At 45.2% G+C, this 24,198-nt stretch overlaps 1 protein-coding gene across 1 annotated transcript in view; it reads left to right on the top strand.

Annotated features, from left to right (window-relative positions):
* The window catches only part of TLL2 (tolloid like 2), a 1,863,287-nt gene that overhangs the window by 1,026,671 nt on the left and 812,418 nt on the right, over window positions 1-24,198 (top strand). Inside the window, exon 7 of the mRNA XM_069240439.1 lies at window positions 18,869-18,974. Within this exon, the coding sequence (XP_069096540.1) occupies window positions 18,869-18,974 (106 nt within the window). The remainder of the gene's footprint in view (window positions 1-18,868; window positions 18,975-24,198) is intronic.

Here is a 24,198-nt window from a genome sequence, read left to right as displayed (position 1 = left end):
GTCTGGTATCTTGAGCTGCTGAGCATGGCCATCAATCCTCCAATCAGGCTGCCTCTTCGGCAGGATCTTCTGTCGCAGCAGTGGGGGGGGGGTTCTTTACCCAAACCTGTCCACTCTTCACCTTCTTGCATGGAGATTGAGTGACAGCAGTTGAAAGCTTTTAACATTCATCCTGAAGTCGGTCAAGTTATTCTGGCAGCCAGCTGTCCCTCCACCAAGACAGTAGATGCCTGCCATTGAAAGAAATTTATGGCATAGCCTGCAGAAAAGCATGTTGATCCTCTTTCTGCCCCCCCTTTTGAAGTCTTACTCTTTATTCTTTATGTTGCCCATCAGGGCTCTTCTCTGGGCATCCTGAAGGGCTATCTCTCTGCCCTTCCTGCTTTCTTGCGGCTGCTTGACCAACCCTCCTTGTTCAAGTCCCCTATTGTACATAGACTCCTCAAGGGTTTGGTTAATCTTTTCCCTCTTTCACCATTTATAATGCCTCAGTGGGATCTCAAACTGGTCTTAAAATTCTTAATGTGTGCTCCTTTGAAGCTTCTGCACATTTGTTCCCTCAGGCTTCTGACACTGAAAACAGCTTTTCTTGTGGCAGTTTCATCTGCCTGCAGAGTGAATGAGCTGCAAGCCTTATCATCTAAGCCACCTTACCTCTCTGTTTACCCTGACAAAGTGGTACTTTGCCCAAGGGCCTCCTTTCTGCCGAAAGGTGTCACCCCATTTCATGTAGGCCAATCAATCACACTGCCTACCTTTTTCGCTCCTCCACATCCCTCAAAAGAAAAGCAGTAACTCCACTGTCTGGACCTAAAAAGAGCATTGTTGTTCTATCTTGATTGCACACAAGAGTTCTGGGTGGGCGACCAACTCTTCGTGGGGTATGTTGGTGCGACAAAAGGTCATATGGTGTAAAAGCGGACCATAGCTAAATGGGTCGTACTCTGCATTAAAATCTGCTATGCATCGGCTAAGAAGCAACCTCCTTACGGCTTGTGAGCTCATTCCAGCAGAGCTAATGCTGCGACCATTGCGTTGTCTCGCGGAGTTCTGGTCCTGGATATCTGCCAGGCAGCAGAACGGGCATCTCTGCACACGTTTACCAAACACTAGGGCCTGGACAGTCAGGGCTGTAGGGATGGACACTTGCCTGCTCGATCCTGCAGGACTTCCTTGTTTGAAATTGGTACACAGACACCCTCCAGGGAGGTATTGCTAGGGTATCTATTCAAGGGTAAGGGATCTGCAGCTAAAAGACTCTATCCAATGAACATGTTACTTACCTTTGGTAATGCCTTATCTGGTAGAGATTATATCTAGCTGCAGACTCTTTTGTCCAGCCCACTCTCCCCGCTCTGAAAACAGATTTCTAGGGATAAGGTTGACTGCATTCAGGCCCTAGTTATTCACTCAAGTGGTCAGTCACTTCATGGCTCCGTGCTTCTGGCATGGAAAGTCGTGAAAAGTTGCTGACGTCAGTTCGCCTGGGTGATGCCTAAATAGGTACCCCTACGTTATACCAGCGCAGATGATGCCGACAATACACATGAACCCAATCGCACCATCTGATGGAATGCTAGGGTACTGCTCATGAAAATCTTCTGGATCCAGACTGATACCTGGGAAATTCAATAGGAATCTGCAGCTAGATATAGTATCTACCAGATAAGGTGTTATTGAAGGTAAGTTCTTCTTCAAAACAAAATTTAGTTTTGGGATTTCTTTAAAAAAAAAGAAAAGTATTGAAAATGTGTGCGCCTTCATGGTCATGGTGACAGCGTTGTACAACACACTTTCAATACATTAACTAGAATTACCATCACAGAAGTTCCTGCAAGAGTCCAATAATGTCTGCTAGACCTGTGGACATCTCTAAATTCAGAGTGTGGTTTTAGTCTGTCAAGGTGGCACAGTATTTTTCTCCATCGCACCAGTGGCAAACAATCTATACTCCGACATCTAAATCAGGCAAAGTTTTTTAAAACTCCATCATCACTATGTGGAGGCTCTATGTCTCTTTCTGTAACTGAGAATGTGAAGGGGAGAAAGAACATAGCGAGATAGAGGGTAAGTACCAGAAGTGAGAGAGTACACTGCAAAGAGTAGTGATTGAGATGGAGGAGAGAATGCAAGGGGCCTGCAAGTTACAAAGTGGCTCTATGGAAAATAAAGGACAGTCAAAAGAGAAAGAGCGAAATGTTAGAGGCAAGGGGGAGATAGAGGGAAAGAGAGACAAGCAAGAGTTAGGTGATGAAAAAATACCTTACAGAGAGAGACACACCCCAGTGAAAAAGAGAAATAAAGCGAGTGATACTGTAAATAGACAGGCGGGAGGAAAAGCAGAGAGAGAAAAGGGAAAGATGAGCGGGAGTATGTGCTTAACAGAATGAGAGGTCACAGAAACCAAGCAATATGTGAGAATTAACGAGACAACTATGTATGTGTGTACGAGAAAGAGAGAAATTAATAAAGAGGTGAGAGAGTGGCAGACGCGTACAAGTGGAATGTTGATCAGCGAGAGTAAGAGGACATTACAAAGAGACATGGTAGTTATAGAGAGGTAATAGAGAAATATGCAGTGGAGAGTGTGAGATAGGTGTTAAAGAGACAGAAAGATGAGAAATCGACAGCACAGACTCAGGTAGGCAGCCAGGTGAAATAGAAAAGAGACAAAATGTGACAAAGGGTAGGAGATAGACATGGAGAAGGTCGCAAGAGAAAGGAAGATAGACATGACATTGACTGTAAGATTTTGTCCTTGTTAGTGAAGATAACAGCATCGAGAAGATATTTATGCTTTAATTAGGTCGGTACCCATACAGCAATGGAAGGAACGTACACCGGTTTAGAAACGAGATGACAAAAGCTATTTAGGGTGAGTCAGCAACCGGTCATGATGGCTAAATGTGAGTTCTGAGTGTGTAACGTCTGATTCATCTGAGTCCTAGCCCATAGATCAGAACTCTAAATCCAAACCCTGGTCAAGATCTGTAAGGCCTTGTGAATTACAGGATGGGGTATGGTGCCCCCCTCATATTTTGCAGGGCTGCCCCCTAAGGTTTTGTTACGTCAGTGACAGAGATGGATAAAGATAAAAAGAAGGAAATATAGATTTAGATAGATTCAAATAGATAAAGCTGAAGATAGCGACTGATAGCAAATAATAGGCAAAGATAGATAGCTTGATAGAAATAAATAGAAGCATACAGAGAGAGAAATGCAAACAACTAACTATAGATAAAAAAAGTTGTGTGGGTAGATGCAATTCATGGTGTCCCCACTCTACCTTGCATTTTTGTGTCTATTAACCGCTGTTCTCTTCTGCAACTTTCTTTAGCTCCCATAGTTTTTCTTTCTTTCTCTTTCTCCGTGCCTCTCTTACTCTGTTTGCCTTTCTTTTCCGATCTCTGCGGTCACTCTCTCTTCCTACATCTCGCCCTGTCTTTATTTCTCTCTGTTTTTCTCTGCTCTATATCTATTTTTCCCTTTCATGCTTTCTTCATCCTTCTCTTTTCCCTGTCCATCTATCCCTGTTTTTCTCTTTCCTCGTGTCTTTCTCTCTCCCTATCACTTTCTTTCTGTTGTTACACTACTCTATAATTGTTTCTCTCTGTTTCTCTCTCTTGATAACTTTTTCCTTTTCCCTCTTTCTACGTCTGACACTGTCTCTCGCTTCTTTCCAAATCTCCCTCTCCATCTTCTTTCTTTATTTTGTTCTCTCACCACCTGCCTTCTTATCCTTGCCTTTCTCTCTTCCTCCCTCCAGTCTCTGTATCTCCCTGTCGTTCTCTGGCTTTGTTGGTTCCTTAGTCGATTCTCTTGCTGTCTCTCTCTCCCTCTTTCTCTCTCTGTCGCTCTCTGTGTGTCTCTCTCTCCCTGCCTGTCTCCCTGCCCGGGTCATTCTTAATGTATTGACTAAACTAGAAGTGTTCTCTTGCTCTGCTGTATTTTTGTGGTATGCAAGCTGAAAGGCATTGGCTGTGAATAGCGTTGCCTGTTCCTAATGATGCCTGCTTTATTTTTGTGCCACATGCTGTGTCAAGTGTTGGGCTGGATCTGCGTGGGGGGCAAGAGTATTTTTTCAGTGCTTTCTTTCCATGCATGTGCAGGGTCAGTAGACTCTTGTTTTCTTATACAATCAACTGCAAGGAAGTAATTGAGTGAATCTGGTTAGTACAAGACTCTAGCTGTATGGGGATCAAATTTCGAGCTGATTCAGCGCCACTTAGCTGTCAATGTACCCAGTGTTTCTAATCTTGTTTTTCAGCAGGGCTGCGTCAATGAGAGGTAGCTAGTGGTGTCAGACAACTGATCAACCTCTCTCTCACCCTCCCACAGTTTCATTTCTACCTGGCCAGGCACCTCAAATAACAGCATGGATGGTTTGAGCAAAGGATGAGAGGGGGAGAGTGCCAAGTCACTAGACCCAGTACTTGTTTTCTTATTTACTTCTTAGTGTTTATTTGCTGAGGACTCTATGAAAAGCACACCCACCCCAAAGCTAACTGTGAAGCAGGCGGTGTTATCATTAGGTTCGTTCTCCATCCTTGAAGCCCACCTGTGCAACCCAACCCCAGGCTGATTGTTTAGCAGGTGACGTTAAGAGCTACACCTTGACACCTCCACCCTCTTGCCCCGCTGGATTGCCACCACTCTCTCCTGTACCAATACAAGCTCCGTATCGCATAGTGAGCACTGGGAGCGCTAAGTCAAGACCGAGTCTCTGCCAGAGTTTTTGGCTGGCTGGTGTCTTAAATAGTTGGAGAGCTCAAGCAATGCTTTTTTACCACCCAAGGATGTGGTACTTGGTTACTTGCCATAGGACCTTGAAAGGCACCTGCAGCTTTGGTTGGAAATATGGCAGCAGAACATAACACAATACCAGACATAAAGCAATACAACAACACAACTTATATCACAGCATGTCACATCAAAATACTCAAAAGAAAGCACAATACAATAACCGCAGTACAGCATAACAAAATCACATTGCAATAATGCAGCATGAAAAAACAACACCACTGCAACACAATTGTGCACAGCAAATGCACACAGATATTTTTGTCACATATTACCCTTTCTAAAACTCTGTTTTCAAAACACTGTGGCCAAAGGTGTTTGGAGCAAGCATGAACTAACACCAGTCAAAAATGTTTTGCGATCTGGCCCAAAGGCTTTTGACTCTTGCCTTTTTCAGAGGATTATTGAACAACGAAGATTCTCTCCTGTTGTGTTGAGGGTTTCACTTATGGGAGCAGAAATGTAGCAAGGTGGGCAATCACCCTATAGGAAACATAGCTAATAACTAACTCACTAAGACGTTTTCATCTCTTCCTCCTCCACATATGCAGTGGCGTAGATGGTGCAGAGTCGAGTATAATGTTGTACAGCGCTGTGGCAGAGTGCAGTGACATAGAGTGGAGTAGCGTGGAGTGGAGTAGTGCTTAATGGAGTGGCATGGGGTTCAGTGGCAGAAAATGCAGTGTTTCCAACTAGAGTGTCAAATTGCAGTGGAGAGGAGTGGAGAAGAGTGGAGTAGAGTGGCATAGAGTACAGTGATGCAGAATAGAGTGCAGTGACAAGGTGCAATTGTGGAGAGTGCATTGGCATAGAATACAGTGGCTAACAGTAGAGTGGCATAGGGTGCAAAGTCACAGAGTGGAGTAGAGTGCAGTGGCATAGAGTAGATTGTTTCAGAGTAGAGTGAAGTGGAGTAGAGTGGAGTGGTGCAGGGTAGAGTGCAGTTGCTTAGAGTGGCATAGAATATAATGTTGTAAATTGGTGTAGAGTGCAGTTGTATAGGGTGCACTACTGCAGAGTAGATTAGAGTGGCGTACAGTGGATTGGTGTAGAATGCAGGGGCATAAAGTTGAGTGTTACGGAATAAAGTGCATTGGCATACAGTGCATAGATTACAGTGCTGCAGAGTGTTTTGGAGTACATCTGTGTGGCGTGGAGTTGTGCAGAGTATATTGGTGTGTCCTAGACTGTAATGGTGTAGAGTGCAGTGGTGAAAAGTGCATCGGTGCAGAGTAGAGTGGCAAAGAGTGCACTGGTGTAGAGGAGAGTGGGACAGGGTAGAGTAGAGAGGCGTAGCGTGGAGTGGAGTGGCGTGGAGTGCGGTGGCAAAGAGTAGGGTAATGTGGCAGCGGCACAGAGTAGAGTCAAGTGGCATAGAGTGCAGAGCTGTAGAGAGCAGAGTAGGGTCAAGTGGCATAGAGTGGAGCGGAGTAGAGTAGCATAGAATGATGCAGAGTAGAGTATAGTGCTATACTATGCAGTGACAGTGCAGTGTTGTAGAGTGGAATAGTGCAGAGTAGGGTGGCATAGAGTTCTGGGCCAGAAAATGCAGTGTTACAGAATAGAGTGTCAGAGTACAGTGGAGTAGAGTGGCATAGAGTACAGTGATGCAGAGCAGAGTGCAGTGGTTAAGAGTAGAGTGGTTGTAGGAGGCTGGACTGGCTTGTAGTGAGTACCAAGGGGTACTTACACCTTGCACCAGGCCCAGTTATCCCTTATTAGTGTATAGGGTGTCTAGAAGCTTAGGCTGATAGATAATGGTAGCTTAGCAGAGCAGCTTAGGCTGAACTAGGAGACGAGTGAAGCTCCTACAGTACCACTAGTGTCATATGCACAATATCATAAGAAAACACAATACACAGATATACTAAAAATAAAGGTACTTTATTTTTATGACAATATGCCAAAAGTATCTCAGTGAGTACCCTCAGTATGAGGATAGCAAATATACACAAGATATATGTACACAATACCAAAAATATGCATTATAGTATTAGAAAACAGTGCAAACAATGTATAGTTACAATAGGATGCAATGGGGACACATAGGGATAGGGGCAACACAAACCATATACTCCAAAAGTGGAATGCGAACCACGAATGGACCCCAAACCTATGTGAACTTGTAGAGGGTCGCTGGGACTGTAAGAAAACAGTTAGGGTTAGAAAAATAGCCCACCCCAAGAACATGAAAAGTGAGTGCAAAGTGCACTAAAGTTCCCCAAAGGACATAGAAGTCATGATAGGGGAATTCTGCAGGAAAGACACAAACCAGCAATGCAACAACAATGGATTTCCAGTCGAGGGTACCTGTGGAACAAGGGGACCAAGTCCAAAAGTCACAAGCAAGTCGGAGATGGGCAGATGCCCAGGAAATGCCAGCTGTGGGTGCAAAGAAGCTGCTACTGGACAGTAGAAGCTGAAGGTTCTGCAGGAACGACAAGGGCTAGAGACTTCCCCTTTGGAGGATGGATCCCCCACGCCGTGGAGAGTCGTGCAGAAGTGTTTTCCTGGAGAAAGACCGCCAACAAGCCTTGCTAGCTGCAAATCGTGCGGTTAGAGTTTTTGGATGCTGCTGTGGCCCAGGAGGGACCAGGATGTCGCCAATTGCGTCTGGGGAAAGAGGGGGCGTCGAGCAAGACAAGGAGCCCTCTCAGAAGCAGGCAGCACCCGCAGAAGTGCCGGAACAGGCACTACGAAGTGGAGTGAAACAGTGCTCACCCAAAGTTGCACAAAGGAGTCCCACGCCGCCGGAGGACAACTTAGGAGGTCGTGCAATGCAGGTTAGAGTGCCGTGGACCCAGGCTGGACTGTGCACAAAGGATTTCCGCCGGAAGTGCACGGAGGCCGGAGTAGCTGCAAAAGTCGCGGTTCCCAGCAATGCAGTCTGGCGTGGGGAGGCAAGGACTTACCTTCACCAAACTTGGACTGAAGAGTCACTGGACTGTGGTGGGAGTCACTAGGACAGAGTTGCTGGATTCAAGGGACCTTGCTCGTCGTGCTGAGAGGAGACCCAGGGTACCGGTGATGCAGTTCTTTGGTGCCTGCGGTTGCAGGGGGACGATTCCGTCGACCCACGGGAGATTTCTTCGGAGCTTCTAGTGCAGAGAGGAGGCAGACTACCCCGACAGCATGCACCACCAGGAAAGCAGTCGAGAAGGCGGCAGGATCAGCGTTACAGAGTTGCAGTAGTCGTCTTTGCTACTTTGTTGCAGTTTTGCAGGCTTCCAGCACGGTCAGCAGTCGATTCCTTGGCAGAAGGTGAAGAGAGAGATGCAGAGGAACTCGGATGAGCTCTTGCATTCGTTATCTAAGGAATCCCCCAAAGCAGAGACCCTAAATAGCCAGAAAAGAGGGTTTGGCTACCTAGGAGAGAGGATAGGCTAGCAACACCTGAAGGAGCCTATCAGAAGGAGTCTCTGACGTCACCTGCTGGCACTGGCCACTCAGAGCAGTCCAGTGTGCCAGCAGCACCTCTGTTTCCAAGATGGCAGAGGTCTGGAGCACACTGGAGGAGCTCTGGGCACCTTCCAGGGGAGGTGCAGGTCAGGGGAGTGGTCACTCCCCTTTCCTTTGTCCAGTTTCGTGCCAGAGCAGGGCTGAGGGGTCCCTGAACCGGTGTAGACTGGCTTATGCAGAAATGGGCACCATGTGTGCCCATGAAAGCATTTCCAGAGGCTGGGGGAGGCTACTCCTCCCCTGCCTTCACACCATTTTCCAAAGGGAGAGGGTGTAACACCCTCTCTCTGAGGAAGTCCTTTGTTCTGCCTTCCTGGGCCAAGCCTGGCTGGACCCCAGGAGGGCAGAAACCTGTCTGAGGGGTTGGCAGCAGCAGCAGCTGCAGTGAAACCCCTGAAAAGGCAGTTTGGCAGTACCCGGGTCTGTGCTACAGACCCGTGGGATCATGGGATTGTGCCAACAATGCCAGGATGGCATAGAGGGGGCAATTCCATGATCTTAGACATGTTACATTGCCATATTCTGAGTTACCATTGTGAAGCTACACATAGGTACTGACCTATATGTAGTGCACACGTGTAATGGTGTCCCCGCACTCACAAAGTCCAGGGAATTGGCCCTGAACAATGTGGGGGCACCTTGGCTAGTGCCAGGGTGCCCACACACTAAGTAACTTAGCACCCAACCTTTACCAGGTAAAGGTTAGACATATAGGTGACTTATAAGTTACTTAAGTGCAGTGTAAAATGGCTGTGAAATAACGTGGACGTTATTTCACTCAGGCTGCAGTGGCAGGCCTGTGTAAGAATTGTCAGAGCTCCCTATGGGTGGAAAAAGAAATGCTGCAGCCCATAGGGATCTCCTGGAACCCCAATACCCTGGGTACCTCAGTACCATATACTAGGGAATTATAAGGGTGTTCCAGTATGCCAATGTAAATTGGTAAAATTGGTCACTAGCCTGTTAGTGACAATTTGTAAAGAGAGAGCATAACCACTGAGGTTCTGGTTAGCAGAGCCTCAGTGAGACAGGCATCACACAGGGAACACATACCTATAGGTCACAAACTTATGAGCACTGGAGTCCTGACTAGCAGGGTCCCAGTGACACATAACAAACATACTGAAAACATAGGGTTTTCACTATGAGCACTGGGCCCTGGCTAGCAGGATCCCAGTGAGACAGTGAAAACACCCTGACATACACTCACAAACAGGCCAAAAGTGGGGGTAACAAGGCTAGAAAGAGGCTACTTTCTCACAGTGGTGTAGAGTGCAGTGGCATAGAGTGGAGTAAAGCTATGTAGAGTGAAGTGGCGTAGAGTGGTGCAGGGTAGAGTGCAGTTGCATAGAATTACATTGAGTGTAATGGTAAAGTGATAGAGTGCAGTGGCATAGATTTCTGTGTTGCAGAGTAGATTAGAGTGGTGTACTGTGGATTGGCATAGAATGCAGGGGCATAAAGTTGAGGATTACAGAGTAAACATTGGCGTAGAGTGTGTTGGCATAGAGTGCAGTGGCACAGAGTGGAGTGTTGCTGAGTTTCGTAGAGTACAGTGGTGTAGAGTGGGGTTGTGCGGAGTAGATTGGTGTGCCCTAGACTGGAGTGGTGTAGGGTGTAGTGGGGGAAAGTGCAGTGTTGTAGAGAGGTGAAGACTGCATTGGCATAGAGTTTAGTGGTGCAGGATAGAGTAGAATGACATAGAGTAGAGTAGTCTTGCTGTGGTGGCACACTGCCATTACAGACAACACATTTTGAATTGAAATGAACATTATATTTGCACAGGCATACAGTTTTACTATTAAAACTATACAGTGCACAGACGAAAATGTGTGGAATTTGCATCCCCTAGTTTAATTCATTCATTTTGACCACAATAAAGTATTTGTTTCCAACACACCTCGGAAATAACAAAAATGTGCTTTATTTGTGTGTTCATAATTCTTATATATTCTGAAATGCTTACACAGTACATTTAAATGTTGTTGTGGGCTGGAAAAAATCTTTTGTACCCCCCAGCATACCATACGATTGTTCTATAAATAAGATTACGAGACAGCTGTACGAGGGGGCAGGATAAGAATTCACAGGGCGGTCCTCCTTGTCAAATGCTCAAATTACCTGAATGCAGTCGTCCAGCACTGAATGCAGTCGGTTCCAGCCTTGTCCATTGTGCCTACCTGTTGCAGAAGAGGAAGGATCCTTGGCAGTCGATCTTTTTTCATTTTCTGATGCTTGGAGTCATCACTTCAAGACCCATCTGCGAGGAGGAGTGAGAGTCTAGAGATGTCTGAAGGTTTCTGGTCAGTAGCTGACTCACTGACGATCAGAAGTGGAATTGAGGAGCCCCGGAAGCAATAGGTGTTCTAGTGCTGTGCGCACCAGTGCCAGCGCACCAGCGACGTGTGGCACACTCTGAGATCGGAAGGGGGGAGTTTGGAGCCTTTGCGACCATCTCTCAGGCTGACTCCCACCCCACCCGATCCCCCGGGACCAGCTCGGCGTGGCTCCAGCTGCAGTCTTCTCGCTTGCACCTGGTTTCTCCTCTCCTTCACAGCACCTCCGACCTACCACCTGAGCCTCTCAGTGGTACCGGAGGCCCAGTGGAGGGGGGATGCTGACCTGTCTTCCTGCAGCTCCACCTGTCCTGCCCTGTGGGGCTTCGTCTGTGGACCTCTCGACCACAGGAGGCTCCAGGGTGAGGCAGGGAGGCGGTGTGGTGTGACCGCAACTACACTGCAGCTATGCTGCAGAAGCGCTGTTGTCCAACCAGGGCCGGTGGACCAGGAGCCCTGGCTGCTTCTTCGGGTTCTTGAGCCCTCCCCAGAACAGGACCAGCTGAACTCCTCTTGCCAGCATGTCCCACAACAGGACCTTTCTTCTATTCCCCTGTACAGAGTCTCGAACTTGCCAAGCTGGGTCCTTGCGACATATGGACATATGGAATATTTGATCAATCTCAGGAATCATTCTGTCCCTACTGACCTTTTTGAATTCCTCTTAACTTTGCAATCAGGTGAATAGGATGTCTGAATACAGACTGGAGATCCTTCAGCAGATTCCACAAGCCAGGCACCATCAGTAGCAGGCAAGTGTAGTGACTGTAGGCAGTCACTGCGAAGGATGTGTCCTGGGGCGTCGCAGAAGTGGCCCAGTTAGGCTGGGTGCGGCTTGCGGGGGCCTTGTGAGCCTCACTAGTCTTGACTCCTAATCCTCCCCCACCACGTCCCTAGCAACACACTGACTCAAGCTAGTCGGGAGAGGTTGGGTATCGCTGTGTTGAGTGGGGTACACAGCGCTCCATACTTTCCATCATCATTTCAACAGGAGAACTAAATGGAACAAGCCCAACCATCTAACAAGTCCAACAATACGATTCATAAGAATCACAAGGAAGTAACAGAAAGAAGGAAACTAAGCATTCAGGAAAAACGAGAAAATCTCCTCCCAACAAAATCGCTGCAGGAAAGAGGAAACTCCAAGAATCAGCAAATCACCTCAGAACTCAGGCAGCCCCTTAACTCATCGAGATTGAGATAGAAACGGACAAGGAGGTAGCAAGTCTCAGTGTTAATGACAACTCAGAACAAGCAAAAAAAACGCTGTACTGCTTATTTCCAGCCAAAAATCTACACAAAGTTCTCCTTCTTGAAAAACGCCGGGTCAGCCATTTACTCAAGTAACAGTAATATTCAGGGCCAGCAGCCACCGTTACAACCTTCAGTCTCCACTATACATACTGTAAGCAGGTCACCCCGGCAAAATCCCATCACAATGGAAGGATTCATAAGACCACAACAAAGTAGAATTACAACCACAAACAAATACCTATGGTCTAGGCAGCAGTATGTGCAAGTTATCCAAGCAGAGATCCATTCAGCACCTGGGCAGGACCTCGAGGACCAGTTGATGGTTCCCCTCCAATAAAACTAGAACTGCCAAAATGCCTCAGCTGTTAGCGAAACTGCAATGGCACTGACCGCAACCCCTGAAGAGGAGAGCCTGTTGCCCACAGGCATACAGGACATTACTTCACTTACAAACTTTGCCTTGCAAGCAACTTCAATGATCTGCGTAAATCAAGCTCATCAATCATCAGTGCTCTCAGGGGGTCCAAAGGCAGTGGGAGTTCCGACAGCAGAGGACGAAAAAATACTATCATATCTAGGCATGCAAGAATGGGAGGATATGCTGACTGCATACTCTCAAGACTCCCCTCCAGCCCACAGAGCCACTCCTGGCATAGGAGTCTGCTCAACAACCTATAAGAACGTTAACAGAATTGCCAGTTAAAAAGGTTACTAAACCAACAGGACTGGATACCAGCGTGAATGCTAGGGAATTAACCACTGATGGTGCATGGGCATCCCTACTATAAACCATGCAGCTTCTATATCAATCCGATAAAATGGATGTTCAACTAACACTACTTATTTCACTGGCAGTGTTTGTAGCAGGAATAGATGGGAAACTAGGGGACCTGAAATTTCTTCTTATGCAGGCACAACCTGATTTGGCTAGTGTACAGGCCAGCTGCAAATGTGGCCCAATTATAAACAAGCTATCCACACTACCTTCTATACTCAGCAGTCTGTGTGTGCTCCTAAAAAAAGGCAGTTTCTAGTAACCTTATCTGCCTCTCATCTTTAAGTCGGCACTCCAGCTCAGGAGTTGTCGGAAAACCATTTACGCACAGTAAACAGCACAGTGTGCGGCCTGGGGGTAAGGGATCAGGTTTGGGAAATAAGGTCTGATCTGACATCACCTGCAGCAGAGGCACCAGCTACCCTGTTTTTGACGGCTGGCAATTCTCAGCCTCTGGGAAACATCCAACCACCTCATAGCCCCATGATGGAAACATTAACGGAAAAACAAACGCCAAGAAAAGACGGGCTTGTAGGAGAAAAGGACGCAATAAGGAACCTCCAGGAAATAGCAAGGATATCGCTCTCATCTTTAACCTTGCAATTGGCCCTGAACCTGGCCCCTCAGCAATAGAGACATGCCACGAAGCAACAACTCCACCGATTCCAGGATCCAAGGGGAATTCTAATATAAAATATTCCCCAACAAGGAACTAATAGTCAACACGGAGCAGACCCGCACACATGCAGCTACCCACTGGGGGGGGGCATTACTAACACAGATCCTGTCCCTGTACCTCTTGTAACTACAGCACAGGATGCCTGTACAACATCGCCCATCTGGGAAGAACAAGCACTCACTGGACGCGAACTGGGAGAAGGAGTGGTTCCCCTCAACACTAATACGGCTACAGTTATAACTGAAGCGACTGCATTAGTTACACTGTCAGAAGAACGGGGGGTAGCATCGCCACAGATAAAACTGCGCAGGTTGTACAGTCTGTAGAGACCCCTGCCTATGGAGCCCGCAATCAACTTGCATGACAGAAATCACCAGACCTCATAGCCAAACCCCTGCAGGAATCCTCACAACCCAACCCTGTGGGAAGATCTCAGAACGTGACCTGTACACAAACCAGACCACAACAATATACCAAGCGGGTGACAGCTGGCAGGAGCAAAACAACCACTGGGACCAGAACAATTACTCAGCACCCCAGCTCAATTAATCAATTACTACAAAAACCAGAGACTCCCTCTGAGTACCTAGACACTAATACATTTATATCACGGCTGCACTGTAAATCAAGAGGCACAGGTGATATCCTGAACAGGGGTAACTTCCTTAGGCCACGTGGAGGTCAAGCCTAATAGCCCAAACAATCTTTGCGGAAAGAGCAATCTTTGAGTGTTGGGGTATCAGCCTCATCAAGTACTGTGACGTTGGAAATCCGCACTCTCTACTAGAGGCTGGCCCTAATATCAAACCAGAGCCTCTGATTAAACACACTTGTTCCATACTCAGGACCGTCCTGGGACGCTCACCATAGAAAGCAAGAGCCACGTCAATTACCACCTCTGACCATCACTGGAGCTGACCAGCACCAACAGATCTTCAGCACCTCAACAACGACCTAAGGTGGATCTCTAGAATGATTAACAATCGTAATGGAACCCGGTGATAAACATTAGTAAAAAGAAGGGGCGCCTCGCGAATTAAGGACACTCTTCGTCTCTGCTCATGGAATGTGAATGACCTCCTTGCTAAAACCTTGGTTCAAGACTTCCTTCAGTACATTAGTACCTTTGACATCATATTGATGCAGGAGACATGGCTAGATGAACCTTTCCACCTGCGGGGCTATATGTGTTTTTTTACACCAGCAACTAGAAAGGCAAGGTATGGTCTTCTGCAGGGTAGCCTTGCCACATAGGTTTCCCTAGCTGTGTCAGCCAAAGCCACCTCTCTCGCCTCTAACCTCCCTTTCATCAACACTGTCGCAATTGCTACAACTGAGAAAAGGACCACAGCAGAGGTAGTTATTGTATATATTTACATCCATCCTAAGCTTAAATCCAAATATGCCACTCAGCTGGTGGACAAGCTTGAGCACTACATAAGCTGTGGAGAAATAGCCAAAACTCGAAAAATCATAATCTCAGGTGACTTCAATCTGCACCTACTTGGAGCCTCCATGGACAAAGCTGCAGTTGCTCTTACCACCACCTGGGGAATTCCACTGAAAGGGAATAATAAGCACAGGCGTCCCACAAAAACAAGTAGGGCACTACTTAAAGGCCTGGAGCAACTACAACTTAGAGCTCTGAATGGAAGATTCCGGGATGACTCCCCACCAGCCACCTCATACTTCTCAACAAACACTTCTACAACGATCTACTCCTCTTTTGTTTCTCTGCCATTATTTTAACAAGTCGCCACCTATCACCAGGGGACAGGGGCAAGAGCGACCATTGCCCACAGGATCAAGGTCTTTCATTGACAGTCGCCAAACTGGAAAGAACAAGAGTCCCTTTCAATATCTCTGACACTAAAAACAGGTTAAATGTGTGTAATTAAACATAGAACTCTTATCCCATGCAGCAGTGGACCTGGCAGTCAAATTGGAAGCTGCAAGCAGCAGTGAGGTGGTGAAGTGGGAACTGCTAACCACAAGCTACATGGTAAGTTTGCGTAACCTGCTCCCGCCCTCCACCTATAGCTCTCTCAGCGACAACACGTATGTTGCAGGAACAAAGGGCCAAGCTAAGATAACTTAAAAGGAAAATCAACACCACCATAAATCATCTCCAAAGCAGGCCCAGTATCTTAGGGCCATATGTACGAACACATTTTCCCATAGACACAGAATGGGCAAAACTGCTTGCTACATCTGGCCCTTAGTCCTGCTAGGAGCTTAAAGGCACCAAAACCGGACACTAAGCAGGCTTAAGTGTTCAATCAACAGGATATGTGAAGAAGACTTATGGGCCAAGCTATATTTGGATGCAAAGTGTAACACCAGCGCACAGTAATAGCACACAATATGCAAACTCTCGTGCTTTGGACACAGAGGCATTACATCGCATATATCGGAAGATGTCTGGGCACGGTATCTTGGTGATCACTTCAACTGCCATTACGCAACCTCCATCTCCCATGGAATACCTACATTGAAGATTGACAAGTTACAGGAACTCCCGGTCTCCTTATGTGCCCACAGGAGTCATCACTTATTACAACTGCAGCCACTGCCTCGATAATTGATCATATAACCAAGAGCAGGAGAGAAGGAGCCTCAGGTCCAAAAGGCCTTCCCCCTGCAGTCTTTAAGCACAACTGGACTTTCTGGAGAAAAACTTTATAACCGCTATACTCCTAAATTGCCCGTACTGGCACTATCCCACTGTCCTGTAAGGAATCCATAATCTCACCCATCTTCAAAAACGGGAATAAATCGCTCCCAAAAAACGATTGCTTATTTGCCCTAATAGATAACGAAGCAAACTACTGTGTAGGACTCTTGCTGGAGCACCTGTCTGGATGGATTACCCGAAAAGAGAATAATCCCTAACACTCAAACCGGTTTCTCAAAAGTAACTGGTGCTATAACAAAGCACATCATGGCTATCGCACTTCTTATTGACAAAGTATGTTTCGTCGTTTTTAGGGCTGTCTTTGATCATGTGGAGATGAATCTACTTTGGAGCAAATTAACAACCTGGGGCATTCCCCCAACCCCTTTTAGACCTGAAAAAAGCTCTCCACACGGATCCTGAGTACATGCATGCATCTCTCGAGGAGGATACTAACCACCAAAGGTCTGAAGCAGGGCTGCGTCCTATCCACCACACTTTTTAATTTGTACTAAGCAGATTTGGTGGGTGTTCTTGCCTTAGCAAACTCAAAAGCTCCGAACATCGGGGATCAGATGCTGCCGCGTCTTATGTACGCGGACAACCTTGTGTTGATAAGCCACACCAAGAAAGGGCTCCAGTGATTGATAAATGCCACCGAGCTATACTTGGATGCCAACATCTTGTCCGCAAACTTTGAAAAAACCCATACAGTGTCAGTTAGTAGCAAGAGGTAGTCTCTTCAGGTGTGGTATTGGGGCATGACACTGCTCCTGCAAGCTCATGAATACAAGTACCTCGAGGTACACTTTGACAAGTCTGGTAACTTTGCGCACCAAAGAGGTAGCATCATCGGGAAAGTTCTGGCCCTAGCAGTAGCCTTAAAAAGACTGAAAACAGAATTGAATGACCCATCATTCACCCCCGCCTTACCGGTAATGAAAGCTAAGCTCCTGCCCACAATACCTTATGGGAACGAAATACAAAGAGGAAGAGACACACAAACTCTAGATCACACAGCATGTAAAGTTTATCAGATTATCTTCAACCTTCCGAAATACACCTCTCCAACCCAAATTAGACTGGAGTTCAGTCTTTTGAATTAGTCTCTGGCAAGACGAGGTACATACATAAACTTCTGGTGTAAAGTCCGCGGTGCCACTTAATACTCCCTTAATCACCTCCTATGTCAGGAGCTCTGCGTAAGAATGCCTCACCTGCCAGAAGATTTATTGAGAAAGACAGGGCTCATGGATCTATGGGGGACTCCAACTTCGGACGGCGTCTTTAAAAAAGCAGTCTGGGGGTCAATGAGGCTCCAGTCCTCGATAGAGGACAAAGCAGCCTTCCCAAGGAGGTCCCATGCCTAGATGACACTGAAAACCTACACAACCCTGGGCCTGCAAGCATACTTTATCCTCGGCTTTTCAGGGAACACTAAAGAGCAGTTTTTAAAGTACCGACTGGGGCTTTTACCATGCACCACAAACACAGTCCCCTGGTTAAGAGATCCGGCAAACACTACTTGTGGTTTGTGTGGTGCTGGCACAGAAGATCTTCAACATCTGCTTTGCACCTGCGAAAATCTTGCACTTGAAATGAAAGCTCTATTAAAAAATCTATTTAGTGAAAGGGGCCTATGAACAAGGAGGCAAGCTGTGCTGGCATGTTTTGCTTTAGGGGACCTACATTTGAACTGTCGACTGGTTACATTTTTAATCCTGGTAACAAAAAAGCAGCAGGGGCCAAAATAATATCGTAAGGCAACCTGCTCTATGAATGTTTCCAAGTCTTTACACAAACCCCCCCATAAGGATCTTATGTTACCAGTTGCCCACCATTAAGTCGAACAGGCATATTAGCCAATGGAGAGTATCCTAGATCAATCTAGCAGCAAAAGATAATGTATTTTATGACAACTCAGAACCTGATGAGATTTTTAAACATCATGTAAAACTGTGAATATGGTTTTAATACAATGGTTTTTAGTAACTATGCAAATAAAGTATCTAGCTATCTTGTCACATAAATCCTCTCACTTTGAAGTCAAAGAAAGAAAAGTAAACAAGTGCCCTATGAAGAGTGCGCTTGGCATTTGACCTCAGTCTTTGAATGCACCGTAAATGTGACGAGATAAGAACAAGATTTACAGGCCTGTTTACAAAAAAGGAGGAGTAGGAAGGATACTGCAAATAAGGTTTTGGCAAGGTAAGGGCCGAACTCAAGCTGGACAGCCTAAAACAAATGGAAAGCAAGTAAATGTGTGTTACAGACCTCAAAAGCAATGGCAAGTAATGGGCAGAATCCATTTCTAGGTCAACGTTCTGAATGTCCCTAAGACATCAGTGGCGACCTAAAAAGAGTCAGCCCTCATCCCTTTAAGAGACATGGACTGCTTACAAAAATATGTTCACACGCTGAGAATGCAAATACAAGGCTGTGATTTCTGCAGTCTCTTGCAGACCTCCATCGTTGCATACGCATGTATTAGTAGTGTTGCTAAATACTGCCTGCCTCATTAATGTTCATGCGGTAGAAGGTTTGCATTCCTGTAAGAATATATATTTTGCAATGTAACTCGTTAAACATAAGTTGCATTGCAAAATGATGGGTAGGTTGAAAAAACAAAGTCAGGTAGCAGCTTACACTCACTATGAGTGACCACCTGCCAAATAATAGTTCAAACCCTCAAGTAATTAGCAAAATATGACATATTAAGTCAGAGTGTCTAACTGGGCTGTCTTGTCCCTGTCCAGGTTTGTAATTTATCCAGTCTTTCTGCTTGATCTCAGATTAGTTTTGTAAATCAGTATGTTTCATTGCTTTTTAAACAAAAAAAAATTGAACACTTTACGAAAAGCATGTGTATTTAACAAAGTGTTTTACCACAGGTCAAGAGTACAACTTTTTAAAAATGGAACCTGGTGAAGTCAATTCTTTGGGAGAGACTTACGACTTTGACAGTATCATGCATTATGCCCGGAACACCTTCTCAAGGTTGGAATCTAAGGTTATGTCTCTTACGTTCCTTACAGTGCCCTTGACCATGCTTTTATGATTTGAACAGATGTTAAAGATTAAATCAACCATTACTTTAAAGTATATATTTATAATTAGTGTATTTATAATTAGCCCTTAACTATATATTACTAATATGGAACCATGCGATTGAGAGTACATGAATAACAAAGGCTGAATCAAATATATGAAAGAATATTGTACCACAGTAACTCTACAGTTGAAATTATTTTAACATGTAGAACTCTCAGTAAATGATCATAAATGTTTAGCTTTGACATTGCAAATCTATTTCACAAGACTGAAGTAAGTGTAATATCAGATATAATATTATGATGATTTGGTACTTAGACTGTGAGAACCCTGGGTCACGCAGGGCTTACTTGGCCCAACTGTGGTGGTTGAGGCTTTTCACTCCTGATGTGCAGTAGCCTGACCTACTATGGATCCCGCTCAACTCTGCAAAGTATCCCTTGTGCACTTGACTCTCATTGGTAGCTGTGATCAAGCTGTCATGTAGATACAGGTCAGTGAACATGACTGATAACTCAAAGCACAATCAGTACAAACAATAAATCAATGTCCAACCAAATACTTTCTATTATTAAAAAAAATGTATTTTAGTTCTAACTCTACGAATACAAAGGAATTCAACACAACCCCATTCGAGATTGGGGCTCGAGTAGTTGTCAGGTAGATCCCTGTACTCCCCCACCGGCTCCCCCCCACCTCGTGCAACATGTTCAGTGTTATTCCCATTCACTGGTGGATACATCCAGGGAATGTACATTATTAGGCAGTACTCAAGAGTTTGCTTTGACTTCATGATTTTAGTCAAAAGTTTTTATGTGCCCCAAGCACCTTCAGAAGTGAATTCCCCTGGTGCGCACAGGCCCAGTTCAAGTCTTATCTGCTCCTGCAGCATGGAGGTGTTTGGCATTACAGTGGGTGCCCTCAGCGCGAACACTTGTGAGATCAGATCTGGCTCGGAGAAGTTTGGCTGCTCACAGTACATGTGGCTGTGTGTAGATGGGCTCTGACTCACTCTTTGGAGGGATGTGGCTGACTCTCCCCAGCGATCAAAGCAGCTTCGCAGAGAGGAAGTAAGTCAAGTTATCCCCAGCTGGTGTAATTCGATACTTTGACTTCCAAAGGGAGTTCCATGAGGGTGTGTTGTCCTCCTTGGTGCTATCCTGGTACACAGGGGTCAATGAGAAAAGGTTTCCTCATGCAGTTAGACCCGCTGGTCGCAGCCTCACTCCTGTACCGGACTACAGCCTAAAGTTTTTGGTCATTTTGTCCCAGCAACGCCACCTAGCACACAAGGTTGCTGCTGTTCCTTCAGGATTCAACATTGACTCCTCAGATGCAATTTTTCTCACCACATTGGCCCATCCTGGCATATGGGGGTCCCTCATCAGGCGTTCATGAGTCCTGGCACGCTGGTCACGCAACTTCTTCAACAGTGGTATCCTCTGGCATACGGGGTCACTGAAACAATGCTGTGTAGTCTCAGCACCTTCTGCACTGTTCTCAATACATGGCTCAGTCTACTTCTACCCTGTCATGGCATATGGGTGTCACCGAAAACTGTCCTGCACGTGAGCTATCACCCAGTCAGTGCACAGAGGAATCCTCACAACTTGCACAGGGAGTCCTCACGTTAGGGCCCCCACTGGACCTCGCTCCCTCCAACACTCTCCTCTTTTTCACTTCACAGAACTCACAGGTCTTGGCAAGCTGGCAGGCAGGCGCTGGTGCTCCGGGCTACAGGTCTTGGTTCCGCTGGTTGATGTCCCCTCATTGAGCAGTAAGACTAGCAGTGGGAATTTTCCGTCTCAACAGAGTCTGAAAAAGAGCCACTCATGGAATTAAACATATTGTGGCATAAATGTCCTTTTATATTATTACGATAACTTGAGTCAATTTCCCCATAGCAGTGCTTCAAAACCTGCTAGAAAAAAGTTTCACCAAGTCCTTCAAAGAACCACTAACTAAACTACTGCAAATGAATGGGCCAAAAGGTGATAAGGATATCCACTTAAAATTTCATGCATCCAATGTAGTGAATAAATTATTTAACAGCCTTATCACTCCTCTCATAATACATTCTATGATATTTTTTACAGTTCCATTCTACATATTTATATTGTACTGCAACATTTATGTAGTTCTTACTGCTACTAAGTGGGGTACTAAAGCTCTTGCCTACATGGGCAGCATGCTACACCATGTAGGGTGTGGGGTTGGAGGGTGTTATCTTTGTTCTTATGTGGGGAATGTATCCATGTCGTATGTGATGACTTCTGAGGTGCAGTTATTGGATTACGGAACACGGTGCTTAGCAGGGTGATGGATGAGAAGGTGTTTAAGATAGGAGTGCAGTTGGTGGTTTTCAGAAAGCTGGCAGCTCTGAAACTCTAAAAGGTCCCTCTATGGTATTTTATAGACTGTTTAGATGGTTACTACAGTTGATTATGTATTTTACTTTATTTAACGTTTATTGTCTTGCTCAGGCTTAGGTTGGATGGAAAGATAATGGAGAGGTCTGCTGAAAATGACTTTTACTATCAGCCAATAACTGTCCTAGTGATGTGTCTAGAAGCGATCACAGTAGAGAGCTAATAGAGAACCGCAGTGGTGGCCTAATCAGAGTCCTCTGTTGGCCAGCACCATGTTGCAGATCTCTTCAATTAGTCCATCCCTATTTAGTTGGTGACGGGTAGTTTAGTGCTGTGGACAGTAGTTACAGTACTAGGGAAAGGACATGGCACATAGCGCAACTGTCTTATTTGAATCTAAGAGGGCCAAGCGGTATTAGGTAATTATTTCACTGTTGTATGAACTACAGACGACTGCCAAAGCACTGAGTGCAATAGTATTAGTGTGAACCAGGCACGTTATATATGAACCGACATTACCATATATCACCCAAACTAGACATAGGTCAACTCTTCATCACTTACCTGGACATAGAAGGTTTTGTGCTGTTCCATATCTGTGGAATGTAGATTGTACTTGAAAGTGCGATTATTATTCCTGGTTATAGGCCAGTATTGTGTATGATTTAGGTATCTTGGAAATAGTAATGTTTTCAGCTCTCTTTTGAAAGTTTATGCTCCTGAATGCGTTGGCTCTTGCCTGGGAGTCAATTTAAGAGCTTGTACCTAGAAAGTAGTTCTACATTTGGTTTTCTTACAGTAAGGTGGTATGACGAACTTTGGTTCAAGCCTGGAGCACAGTTCACTATTTTGTTTGTTTTTATAGCTTGAATTTAACTTGTGGGTATAATGGTCCTTTTTCTTGGGGGAGCTCTGTGGACAATAGAAAGTGCCATTGTTACTGCTCTTCTAGCTGTAGGAATCTTGGAGCAGCATTTTGGATTAGTTGTATTTTGCATATAATGAAACTCTGGGTACGCACACAGTAGGTTGTTAACATAGTCAAGCTTGGAAATTCCATACAAGAGGATAGCTTATAGCTCTAGTTCATATGCTAGGTATGAGAAGATGCTACATAGTGTTTTCATTGTGTAGAAGATGTTCTTTGTGACCTTGGGAATATAGTATCAAGACTAGGTCTGAATCCATAGTGCCCCTACGTTTTTCTCTTGGCATTGCTCTAGGGGCCTCAAGCCTTGGGCCACATGGTGGTAGGCTGGTAGTTTTGCCATTGCCTGCAGGGCATGATCTCTGTCTTTGCAGGGTTGAGTGTTAGGTGACTACTCATCATTAGTACATTTATGGTGCTAAGTCAGTCATCAGCTTTGAGTTTTAGAGGTTCTTCTGGACCATCCATTTGTAAAATGATACACGTGTCAGCTGCTAACGTGAGGTTTAATGATCTGATAGGCCTGGTAAGGGAATCAGGTACATGTTGAATAATGGAGGCAATATGATTTACCCCAAGGGCTGCCACAGTGATGGGTGAGAGGAGCTGATCTGAAATGTGGTTTGTACAGTACGCTTCGATTTTCTCTGAGGTCGAAGGGAGTCCATTTGAGAGCATTTTCGGATATTCAGAGGTGATGGAGTCTTTGTAGTAATGTGTAGTGGTGGACTGTGTCATTTTTCACTGATGTGTCCAAATGCAATAGTGAGGTCACTCCGTTCATGTCCATGGTGAGCATTAGGTAATCTCAAATGAAAATGATTGCAGGCTCTGCCTTTTACTGATCTAAAACTGGATTGTTGATATGGATTATTTTCCTCTGTGAATTTAGAAAGTTGAGTCAACATTTTTACATATTTTTCCAGGCATGGACCTTTAGGTATTGGTCTGTAGTCAAGATTTTTCTTTTTGAGAAGTGTTCTAACCTAGGAGGTTTTCAGTTTGGCTGATTAACCTAGTTCCAAGAACATGTTGAATTAGATTCTAGGTTGTGCCAAGGATATTTTAGCGACTTTTGAAGTGGTGGGGCTGATGGTGATTCGGATTGTCTACTTGTGATGATAAGGTTGAGGAAATATTTTTTCTGAGAAAGTATTTCATGTTGCAAGATTGCATTTGTCTTTCTGTGGTGGTTGAGTCATATGTTGGTGCGAAGTTACCCGTGTTCTACTTGAGGTATTTTTTTATCTTCACAATTTTTGAGTGCAATTTCATGGAGATTTTGTCACTGAAGGTTTGTGGTATTACTTTGTTTTGGCAACCTGGATTACAGGATTTGCTAGGAACTTGTGGAGTTCTTTAGTAGGGAAGTTAGTTTCGGTTATCCATGTGGAATAGTGTTGTCTTTTGAAGTTTTGGTGGCTCTGTTATAGTGATGTATAATTATTTTCCCTTTCTCACCTTTTGATTTTCTACACTTGTGTTGCAGTATGTTAAGTAGTGGCTGTACAGTGCAGTGGATATCTAATTGTAAAGGTTTTGTATATCTTAAAGTTGCATATTTATTCTGGCTCCCTCAAGATGGCAGTTGATATTTTATTAGCTCTAGTTTTTCCCTTTGTATGTACATTTGCTCTTGGTATTGTTGCTGTCTTTGAAGTGTTGATGTTATTGATAGGTGTGTTGTTCTTAAATATAAAGATGTTGTGGTTTCTCTAGATTACTGAGGAGTTGTCAGACACTGTGGTCTTTCCCCAAGGGGTAACTGTGGCACCCAGGGTGTGCCAGTGGTGTAAGTTTCGAAGAAACAATTTGTTGGAGGTGGAACACCTCAAGCTTGGTTGTTATAGCTGTGGTTGTAGTTAGATTCCTC

This window comes from Pleurodeles waltl, chromosome 6 (assembly GCF_031143425.1).
Source record: "Pleurodeles waltl isolate 20211129_DDA chromosome 6, aPleWal1.hap1.20221129, whole genome shotgun sequence".
Classification (NCBI taxonomy): domain Eukaryota; kingdom Metazoa; phylum Chordata; class Amphibia; order Caudata; family Salamandridae; genus Pleurodeles; species Pleurodeles waltl.
This window is presented reverse-complemented; position numbering and strand designations above follow the sequence as displayed.